Source organism: Beauveria bassiana (genome assembly GCF_000280675.1).
Source record: "Beauveria bassiana ARSEF 2860 unplaced genomic scaffold BBA_S00010, whole genome shotgun sequence".
Classification (NCBI taxonomy): Eukaryota; Fungi; Ascomycota; class Sordariomycetes; order Hypocreales; family Cordycipitaceae; genus Beauveria; species Beauveria bassiana.
The window spans coordinates 829437-840926 of record NW_007930845.1 but is presented as its reverse complement, the minus strand read 5'-3'; the positions used below and the strand labels follow the sequence as shown (position 1 = coordinate 840926).

Genomic DNA, 11490 nt, shown 5'->3' with positions numbered 1-11490 from the left:
CTGTGGCGGGCAGACAGGCGGGCAAGCAGGCTGGCAGGCGGAGTGGAAACTTTGTCATCATCCCATTTTTTTCATCTTATTAATCCCTTTTTCCCAACTATTTCGAAACAAGCTGAACCCCTCTTGCGGCTCGGTTTCAGGTTGCCATTCTTTTTTTAACACACACACACACACACACAGCAGAGATGTGCGCAGTTGTGGGAATGCGCTAGCATCGCGTTATCGGTAGGGCAGACAACTGCGGGATAGTTAGGTACACACAAAAATTTGACAGCAGAGAGAAAAACTTGTTTCTCCAAAGGCTATCAAGCAGGCTGTCGAAAATGACCGAATTCACCTCGGCCAATTTTGGAGCCCACCTGCATTGACTATTATTGTATTTGCGGAGAGCAATGATGCTATTTTTGCGCCAAAACGTCATCTCCTCTGCTTGGCTGTACTGTTTGGTACCTGGCGGTGCAATTCAACTATATTCAATCGTGGTAGCTTTTGAGATTGATGTTGTGCTCGTTTAACATGTCAGATATATAATAAAGCTTGGGCCCGAGTTCCCAGCCAGGAACTGCATTTATTCAGATCGAACCGCAAGCCCTTGGCCCGAGCTCGTTTATGCTCTTCTTTAAAAAAAGAAAAAGAAAAAAACCCCGCGGAGACCTCCCACTGGGCTGAGCAGGGACAGGAATAATGACCCCACTGGTTGCCCGTTGATTTCTCAATTAGGATGCTCTTAGTGATTGTTTCGTACTAGCAGAGACAGCAAAATTGGACCTTGGCTGCACGCCAATACTGACTGGTAACTATTTCTCATCAACAGGGCCCCAGTTGTGGCTAGTAGAACGCCTGCGATAACACTTTAGCCATTATAAGAACTGGGAACTATTTTTTTTTCTCATCCTCAGCCTTCAGGCCCCTGTGTGGCTTGTACATTGAATGCCTGCGATAGCAACCACCCACCCATGAAGAAGACTTGACACATATAGCAGCCTCTGCCTTATCACCACCCACGTCGCACTGCGCAGCATAGCTTTGCTCGGGCCCTTGTTTCCTCAATTATACCCATACGGCCCTGGACAGTGACGATCGGCCACCACCTGGATCGCAAAGCTCTTTCGCCGCCCGCCCCCCCTGGTCATCTACCAGGGCGCGGTTTAGAGCCCAAAGGGGACGCCCTTTCCCTTCCCATATGACGCAGTTAATATACTCATGATCGTCATATGATTGACCTCGCTTTTCCGAGTTGTCAAATTCCACCTGTAGTAATATGCCGTCTTTGCTCATACTAATATACCTGCAGCGAGCCCGCATGACGTGGGGAACTCGTGCTGCCGGCATTGCTTTGCTCGCAGCCCGCCGCCTGAGACACAATGCGCTTGCCTCTCACCCTCTGAATCCCCTCTCCCTTGCTGCACTTCCCCCCCTCCCCCAAGCCCTCGCAACGGTTCTGATTCAAGAGCCTGGTCCTGGTCCTGGCCTTCTGCCCGCACCGCCCCCCAGCTCCCCATGGCTTGCCGCTGTCAGTACCTCTTGAACACAGACGTGGCTGGCACTATTGCCTGTTCCGCGCACTTCCCGACCACCAAGCTCAAAGTAATGACTAATAAGGGCCAGCCCGTTCAAGGGCGCGCCGTGGTTCGCCATCTGCCGGTGCTGGGGGGGAGGGGTCATGGGAGTTTTCCCCTCTCTCTCTCTCTCCAAATCGAGCAGCAGCTGTCACGAGTCACGCCCGCAGATTCTCAGTACGAGAATGGAGTAAAGCCTTGCCCAATCGTGGTGTCGTCACTAACAACTTTGGTCCCACGCGCGCCTCCTTTTTCTCATCACCAAGTTTTTTTTTCTTCTTCTCTTTTCGCTTCGCCGTCTCCGTGCCTGCGCCAACGGCTAGAACACGTGGGCCCCAGCATACAGAGTTTTACGGCTTAAATGGGCAATTGTGTGTAGTTCATGCAACGCGCTGAAAGTGAATTTTTCTTCGTGTACTTTACAAGACGGTAGATCGCCAGCAAAGTTCAGCTCCAAGGCCAATTTTCTTCATGCCACCGCCAAGCAAATTTCCTTGGTGCCAGTAACCACCAGGCCATGGGGCGGAGTCGCTTTGTTCCTGGCGGGGGAGGATGGAGTTGCATCCGCAGAGCAGGCGGCTTTTGGCGGCGTTCAATAACCACCTGAAGCGAAATATGTCAGCCGCCAGCTAAAAGGAGAAAGAGAGTTTTGCTAAGGTGGTGACGTTTTTTTATCGTCATTAAAAATCTACGGATAAGTGTTCGGCTTGCCCGCAAAGGTTGTCGTCGCTGCCTTGATAGATACTAGCGTCGCAGGGCCGCCCCCATTTTATGCCACAAGCGGACAAGCAGTGACAAGCGTAACTAAGCACAATGGCAATTAGGCACGGCACGGGGGGAATGTTTCTGGCAAAGGGAAACATGGGGCATCCCAGCAGCTTGGGATGTCACCGCCAGCTGATTCAGGCGGTTATTAAACGCAAAAACAATATCAGCACAGAGAACTCAATTGATATCAAAGTACTCTGGATTCTTGAGTCGCGTACATGCAAAGTACATCAATCATGAATTCATTGCTTTGAAAGCCGTGGCAATGATGACCATGATTCCCGACATTCTAGACTGTCGACCTCGTGTAAGCCAAATGATAAGACGCTCTAGAACAATGCGTCGCGCGGCTCCTGTAAGGGACGTTTCGAAACCTTGCCCAGCCTACCTACTACATACGTCTGGATGTGGCTTGCTTTCAACTGCGTTGTCTGGTCCATTTACTGTATTCTTTTTTTAAAACAGAGTTTAAAGTGTGGTGTATCCATGGTTGAAAGGCCGATGGCGAATATGCGAAAAAATGAGATGACTGGCGAGATTGTCGCGATGGAGGAGCCGTGCGCGTGTTACAGGTTGACCAAAATCTGAAGGCGGGAAGCGGCGTGTGCAAAGCCCAATCCCCCACTTGCCTTGCTAAGAATGAGGTCGAGTCAGCGACTGACATGAGAGCCCTGGGCCATGGCCGAAAGAGGGCCTTGTTTGCCCGTAGCCTGAACTTTACTCGGCGAGCCGGTTCCATCGCTGCCACGAGGCTGAGCCAGGGGCATGACGCGAACAGACCTCAGCCATCTGTGGAAAGATTTCCACTAATAATTAAATTTCGACGTCGCTCAAAGGTGTGTCTGCATCGTTTCTCGTTATTATTAGCCCACCGTTAAAAAAAAAAGAAATGTCCCGCCCCCTGGTTCTGGCTCGCACGGCCATTCTACCTAGTTTCTACGGATCAGTTACTAAGTATCGCAAAGAGGCAAAGGAAGGGGGGGTTGTGTGGAGGGGCAACCAGAAAATCAGCCCAGAATGGCGATGAACCAGTTTTGGCCTACCAAGATCGCCGGAAAGATTTTCAGGCTCCTCTCCGATACATTATTGATCGGGTTCATGGTTGAAGAAATGGAGCCGCCAACACACCGCACAAACCACCCCTAAGAACCTGAACCCATATTCCTGCAAAAAACGAAACAGGCTACATAGTCACACTATCAATCGCGACTTGGGTCAACATTTTCAAGGCACTTTCTTTTACGTACGGATACGGGATAACTTGGCCACACTCATGCAAGCAAGCCAAGATTGGTCAAAATGAAAACTGTACTGCGCCAAGAGACGCAGCCTCCACCGGGCGAATTCTGGAGATAACCACTTTAATCCTAAAAGATCGAGGCAAGAGCTCAAACCATAAACTTTGCTGAATTCAGGAACACGATAATGGCCAACCGAGCCGACTCGAAGCCACGCCGGTGACAATTCCGTCCTTTCCGCGCACACTTCATTCGGGCCGTGTAATAGGCAGCCAGTCACAACTACTTGCTGCGCCGCGTGACCTTTCAAGTCCGTTGTTTAACCGTACACTGGAGTTGGCGGGGGGCTTTATCAGCCTCGGTAACTTTGCTAGCAGCCTCTCTCTCCCAATAAGAGCGCGCTCCTGTTACGTGGGATGGGGTTCGCCGACCCGGTCGGTCCGGTGCCGGGAAAAATCCCACGGCCAACACGGAGGCCATCAACAGGCCGCTGATCATTGCAGCATCTTTGCTAAAAATAAACATAAACATTGGAAACTTTTTATGTAATTGCCAGTCTGCATGAACATCTAATTACAATTTTACATCGGCCTCAACTTGTCATCTAGAGTTCGTAAGATGGGCCGTCAGCTTGTAACTTTGGTCCAATTAGCAGTCTAGCCGCAATTCTCCCAACAAGACGGAAAACACGTTCGCCATGCTCCGAAGGCTTTTTTTTTTTACTTTCATTTTGAGTTTTTCGCGAGTGGTGCTGGCAAGGGCCCAATTTGTATGCTAGTCTCGCAATTCCCACCCGATCGAGAAGAAAAAAGACACGCCATTGGGCGAGCTCCTCGGCTGCAAAAAGCCTGGCCAGGGGAGAGGGGCAGAAGAAGAGCACAGTGCATAAACGTGTAACGCAGAGAGGGCTGCTGAAAAAGGCACATCTCCACATCGCAAAGTGGTCGCCAAGACCCATTGATTTGCATCCCATCATGGGCAAATGGGTAGGGGTCTATGGAGGAAGAAAGACTTTGCCAACTCGTATATCTCGCTTTATGCAATGAAAGCTTGCAGAGAGAAAAAAAAAAAAAGGACCATAGTGTCAGGGGAATGGAGACTGCTAAAAAAAACGGTTGTTGGTGCCATATAATCTTGGGATTAGTTTTGGCTTTTCCATTAGCTCCGACAAGACGTCGGAGTGCCGGACTGCAAGACGATTAGCTCAACTGTTACCAGCTTGTCCATGGCAATGGCAATGGCATGGCAATTTAGACACTTGATTTTCAATGACAGATAGCTAAAATATATATATATATATATATATAATATAAAGTGCATTTTTGTACTTTTCGTCTTGCCAATGTTGACACCGTCTGTGGGAGGCTAGATCAGAGGCTGTTAGTTGGGGCAATGGAGGAACAGGTTGTAAATACAGACGGCGGGTGCGCCTGAGGATTGACAGATGACACCTCGCACAGAGAGCGCGCTCTACAAAGTTTTTTTTTTCCTTGAGTTCTAGCTTTCTTCATTAGCCCATCGTTCCATAATGCCTTTGTTCTTCCATCAGACGGACTTGGCCGGTATACTTTTTTCCCAGCAAACGCCACCTTTTACTACGCCTCGTAGCACAACGCTAGTCCAAAGGAAGCGACCTTGGCTGGTGACAGTTGAAGAGGGGGCATTCCTGTTTGGGAGGACCTTTTTACGCCACGGTTGCAAATCCGAAACTTTGGCCCTTTTAGTTTCATGTGCGGTGAGGCAACACGGACACGGTGGTTGCAGCGCAAGGACGAGGGAAGAAGAGTGCAACGATGTACATCAGGAAGCAGCCGTCATTATCGTACCAGTTGCCCGGGGGGAAAGTATCCTTGTCATTTCGTTCTCTGACTCGAGTCCCCATACGCTTTTGGCAGGAAGGGCGATAATGGATAATGCCGAGTATGACCTTTGCCTGTTTGGGCACTTTAGAAGCCGATATCTGAAATTACCGATACGATATGTTTGATCCCGCTAGCACCGCACATGCATTGTCGCGTTGTCACATGCCCTGGTGGCAGCAACGGCCATCATGCAGATTTGGGAGGGCCGGTGGAAAAGGGCGGCCTTCGCAACCATCACAGCTTACCGAGCTTACCGATCCCAGATGTTGACCTGAACGAGGCTAGTTGTGGGTGATCGCTAGAGCAGCGACTTGCGATTGTTTTGCTGATAGTACAAGAAAAGGTCTCGGAGCGTGCTTCTGGCTATATGGGCTACCGGCCATCGCGGGCCTCGGGCCGGGAGATTGACGGCTGGATTGAGAGACTTGACTAGTTAGATAGAGGAGCCCTGAAAGGCAAGCGCGCGCCCCACGACATCTCTTGTGCATGGCCGATTTATGTGGCCCTGGCAAGCTGTCAAAGTAGTTTCTATCATTGCTCGGATTCCCCCTCTGTGAATAGCGACCGATAACCATCAACCAGATAAGGCAGACGCCCGAGACCAGCAACTAAACGGAAAGAGGGTTCTCGCTAGGCTAGATGGAGTTTCCAGACTGATAACCACATGTGAGCAAGGCATGGGAAAGGAATGTGACAGATCTAGCCGAACGTTTTCTGGCGCCAAAGCTACAAGGCACGCTAGGATGGTGTCAACTACCTACCATGTGGCTCGTGGGTGCGTGGCCGCACGGCAGCTTCAAGGGTATCGGCATGGTGCCAACACACAACGGGCGAACTAGTTGATACTGCGCCATACGAGATATCGGGAGGGTGGTAATGGAAGCTAGATGAAGAAACGGCCGACCAATGCCGGGTGCGAGGGCCGCGAAGGGAAGGAAACGCACAACGATAGCAGGATAGCAGGCCGATGGCGATGTGACCCTGCCCAAACAACAGTGCGCTTGCAGGGTGAAGAGATGGACCTAGTTCGAGAGAGACCAAGACTCGATGAGGTATGGCGGCCAAGAAGCGAATATGACGGCATCAGTTTGGATCATTCAAGTGTCGCAGGTTCAGTCTGAAGGTCCATGCAAAGTCCGATCCCAAAGGCAGAGGACCACGTTAGCGCAGGGTTCTGATCGCTAGCGAGGGGAGGAGAGGACGAAAGAAGTAATGAAACGACCAGACTAAAACAAATTAAATGAGAAAGAGAAAACCGTCAACCCAGTGGGGTGGATGGAACGAGGGTGTCGACCACGTTGTTGATGGTTTGTTTGTCGATGTGATGACTCGAGCGAGGCACAAGAAACCAGCCAGGCCCCCCGCGAAAGCCGCAGGCAAGTTGATGAGGGTGGTGACCATGGTGTGCCGCATCGGCGGGGTCGCCCTAGTTGCCAGATTGAGTCAATGTGTTTGGGGTGGACGAGAATATGGATGCGACCTTGCTAGAAAAGGAAAAGGAAAGAGGTACGCGGTGAGATACAGACCGTAACTATAACTTTTGTTGGCAGCAGGAAATCGCAGGAGGACGAGGACGAGCGCCCACCTGGTGGCAAAAAATTAAAAAGGACCTCTGGGCGGGGGGGAAAGATGGTGCAAACGCAAAAAGCTTGTGAAGGATGAGGGTAAAGGTGGACCCAAAAACATGTAATTATTATCAGAGGAAATAGGTGGAAATAGGTATTGAAAGACTAGATGAACTATGATAAGGGAATTGGATCATGACTGTGGACGCGGAGATGAATGTCCTTTGAATATGGAAAATGGACGAACTTTATGAGAGGTCTAATTGAAAGAGAGAATGGGATGTGGGCAATGAGTGAGAGCTGCTGCAGTGGATGAGAGAGAGAGAGAGCGGCATCGGCGGATGAGTGTGGCGCGTTTGATGAGAACGTGCTGGCTGCGCAGTCAGGCCAGCACCTCACTCCTCACTCAGACTATGCGATTGCAACTTGTATTGGTAATTTTTGAGTGAGCAGAGTAGCGCGATAACTACGTTGCTTTTAATCTTATGAACCAGCTACTCGAGGTTATTCAGCTAAACAAAGATACGAGCATTAATCTCTTTCTTTCTTTACTTTTTTCCTTCACATTAATTTCTTTTCTTGCGTTGCCTTTTGGCGGGCGTTTCTTTTCAACTGCAAGCCAAGCGTTGAACCTTGGGCTGGGGCTAAACCTGCAAGCCCCAATCCCCCCCCCCCCCCAATCCCCCCCCCCCAAGCCCCAAAAAGTCGGCACGGCACCGGAGCTTCACAGCGGGCTTTTTTCCTACAGTGCCACCTGCACCGCATTTACAGGGGGAGGGGGGATACAGCATACAAGGGGTGGCTGCTTGAAGTGCAAGTGATGTGCCCCTGCAGCAATAAAATAAAAAGAAAAGAGCACAAAAAAAAAAAATAGCAAGAGCTCTCTCCCTCTCTCCAGGCGAAGCCAGGTCCCCCGGTCTTCTCCTCTTTTTGGTACAGTGTCTGGCTGCTCTTTGTGTCCCTCCACAATCACACCACAGCGTACAGGCATCTCCTTGTCCTTTTCCTCCTCCACCATCTAGGCGTCCTCCCCATCCAGGCGTCCTCCCCGCCACGCCATTTTATCTACGGAGCAACAGTATTTTATTTCCTGATTTCCATGCACGCTAATCCGTAGAATATTTATTAAATCAGTCAAGTAAAGTCAAAATTGCCCGCTACACACACCACTCACTAGCTTACACCCCTCCCTTCTTCTTCCCCTCTCTCTCTCTCCCTTCTCCCACTCTCCCCTCTTCCGAGGCTCACACAAGCAGCACTGTACTTGGCCCACCCAGGCCGCCCCAAACCCGCTACGCTGCACTGTGCATGACTTGTCGCCAACTTACACCACTTCTCGTGAGCCTCGCTACCTCGTTTCCATCTCGTCCGCCCAAATCTACTGCTGTTTCCCCTCCGCCGTTCCAAACTTCCAGTATCCTTGCCGAGTTGCCTTTTTTTTCTTTTTTTTTTTTTTACCAGTTCTTGCCTTGTTCTGGTTCTATCCCCATACAATCATTCTCTCAACTCACCTGCACACAATGGCCCTTGAGTCTCTCACCGTAGACCCCCCCTCATCTTCCTCAACCACGCCCCCCCCCCTCCATCCTTTCGCCCACTCCCCGGTAGCTCTCCCCTTGGACACTAAACTAGTCCATCTCTGAACGACGTTCTGTATCGGTGGCTCCATCTCTGTGCTGGTGCCTTTTTGCGGGCTCCCGGTCTGTCCTGCCCGCTGTCTTGGTCTCTTGGTCCTGGGCCTCGCTGGCTCCTTTCCTTTTTCTTTTTTATTTATTTATTTATTTATTCTTTTTTGCTTTTACTTTAGCTGGACCTCCCAATCTTCTCTTTCTGGCCTCGACTCCATCTCCACATTTCCCTTCCCAAGCCCGTGTTGCTTCTTTTGCCTCTCTCTCGACCCGTCCCTCTGGTCCTACCTTCATCTATATAGCCTCGCTTCCTCTCGACACAATCCTCCTTGTTTCTCATCAATCACATCTTCTTCATTGAATTACTTGTTGCCTCTTCACATCATCAAGGCATCACGAATCTCATCTACATCACTTCTACATCAGACAAAGGCTTGCTTCTTCGTTTCACGATATTGCAAGACAAATCTCCCTCGTTACCTGCAATTGTCTCGCTCTGCAAACTTCTACAACAGCCTCGACTTCTTCTTTCACTCTTCTAACCCCAATTGGCCTGCTATTGAATGTTTTTCTAATCAGAAATTGCAACTTCGCCTTCGACTTTTATCAAACCGTTTCTTCACAGACACACGCCCTGTCCATCATACTTGCTTGCCGACGCTCGAGCACCTCCCATCAAGTTTGGCACCCACTTTCTTGGCCCTGTATCCCAAGCTCAAGCCGACCGACCATAAACATACCCTCGCTCGCTCTGTACCACACTCCCAAGCCAGGGTTTGTCAGTACCTGTCCTTCTTCCCCCGGTCACAGCCCACTTGATTCAGAGCCAGATCCACACCTTGCATACCCCGGCTGCCTTTGCCTTTTCAACATATATTCACCACCGCGCCTCTCTCTCTGAGACCTGGTCATCACTTTGAGGAACTACCTTCTCTTCATCTTATATATTATACATATATATCTACGACACTTCCTCCCTTCCTCCTCTTGTCACACCCCTACTTCCATTCATCATCTGTCTCATCCTCATCCTCATCCTCATCCTCTTCATCATCACCCACAATGGAACTCCTAGAGCTTGTCGAATATGAGCCTGCCACTCGCCCGTTCCAGTGTGACTGGGACTCGTGCAACAAGGTAAGCTTCTCAATCATGCCGACGTTTCACCTCATCATTGCTGACCACTCGGGTCGCAACAGAGCTTCAACCGCAAGTCGGATCTTCAGCGCCACTACAGAATCCACACCAACGAGCGTCCTTACTCTTGCTCTATTCCCGGTTGTGGCAAGAGCTTTATCCAGCGCAGCGCCCTGACTGTTCACATCCGAACTCACACCGGCGAGAAGCCTCATCAGTGCCAACACATGGGCTGCGGCAAGCGCTTCTCTGACGTACGATACACGCCCAATCCTACATCCGCAACCTCTCGCTAACACCCTCTCCAGTCCTCCTCTCTTGCCCGCCATCGCCGCATCCACACCGGCAAGCGCCCCTACAAATGCGCCCACGACGGCTGCATCAAGAGCTTCTGCCGCAAGACCACCATGGTCAAGCACCAGCGCCGCTCTCACCAGCGCGGCCTGCACCCCCACGAGGTCATGGACGACTGCTCCTCCGACTCCGACATGGGTGAAGCCCCTCCCACTCCTACCCAGTCTACCATGTCCTGGCCCGTCGCTGCCATTGTGCCCGGCCAGTCCATGCCCCAGGGCACCCACGTTATGCACCGCGCTGCCTCGTTCCCCGACTTCAACCAGCAGATGCACCAGTACAACATGCAAAACGTCGCCGAGTACTCTGTCCAGCATCATCCCGTTATGCTCCAGCGCAGCCAATCCATCCAGCATCCCTTTTACGTGGTCGAGCAGGGCAACCCGGGCGTCGCTACCATGAACACCAACATCCACCCTACCTTTCAGGTTCCCCGCGGTCAGAGCGAGCGCCCGAGCAACGTTGTCGAGATGGCCTACACCACCCAGGGCATGACGACTCCCATCACTAGCAGCCCTGCCTTTTCTCCCGTCGCCGGCCAGAGCCCCAACATTCGCGATGGTCTGTACGCCCACCACGGCTCGCAAGAAAACTCGTACGCCATGCACAACGCCGCCGCCGTCGAGCAGCAGCCCATGATCCAGTACACGCAGCAGATGCCCCAGCAGGCCCAAGCCGCCGCCGGCCACTACCCCTCTCCTCAGGCCGAGTCGGAGCAGTGGTACCAGTACCAGGCCCCGGTCGAGGTCGCCACCATCGGCCAGCTGCCCGCCTACGGATCTGGCATCTACGACCTCTACGCCGGTCCCAAGATGGAGTTTGATGACCCTTCGATGCAGCTGCCCAGCAGTCGCATCGCAGCCATCTAAAAACACATCTTTTGGAACCTCGAGTGGTCTTTGGACTAAGATCGCTCTTGTACAACAATACAATAGAGCTCTTTATTAATAATGTATATGGATTGGGTCGGATATATCATTACGAACGATACGAACGCACATTAATGTGGTTGGAAGAGATACCAAAATTTGGGAACGGGTTTTACAGCACCACGACGCAGTGCCCCACGGTTAGGAGGTTGAGTACATGGCTGTACATTTGTCTTTTATTTATCTACTAATACTTGTGTTCTTGGGAGTCTGGTTGGGATCGTGGAATCTACAAGGAGCATTATCATTATTTTCAGTTTTAATCAATATCCATTTGGTACTTTGTTATAACAATGCTCACTCATGCTCACTTTGACTCAATTTGCCGTTCTTGTTTCTTTTTTTACTTGCTTTGGAGCAGAGAATCCTATTGCTTTTGCCACGTTCGCTTCTTATTTTCTTTGTTCAGAGGAACATGTGCTCCAAGATGGCGACCTCACGGCTTGTTCC

At 51.0% G+C, this 11490-nt stretch overlaps 2 protein-coding genes across 2 annotated transcripts; one reads left to right on the top strand and one right to left on the bottom strand.

Annotated features, from left to right (window-relative positions):
- Positions 1 to 8010: 8010 nt before the first annotated feature.
- BBA_04605 (uncharacterized protein) lies at positions 8011 to 8661 on the bottom strand (the record flags this gene model as incomplete). The annotated part of the gene is made up of 3 exons (XM_008599702.1): positions 8011 to 8057; positions 8321 to 8424; positions 8504 to 8661. The coding sequence occupies 3 exons, from the start codon at positions 8659 to 8661 to the stop codon at positions 8011 to 8013; spliced, it is 309 nt and encodes a 102-aa protein (XP_008597924.1).
- A 1021-nt stretch (positions 8662 to 9682) lies between these two features.
- BBA_04604 (zinc finger protein 501) lies at positions 9683 to 10980 on the top strand (the record flags this gene model as incomplete). Its single annotated transcript, XM_008599701.1, has 3 exons — positions 9683 to 9757; positions 9820 to 10011; positions 10066 to 10980. 3 exons carry the CDS (start codon positions 9683 to 9685, stop codon positions 10978 to 10980), a joined length of 1182 nt encoding a protein of 393 aa, XP_008597923.1.
- Between the last annotated feature and the right edge of the window lie 510 nt (positions 10981 to 11490).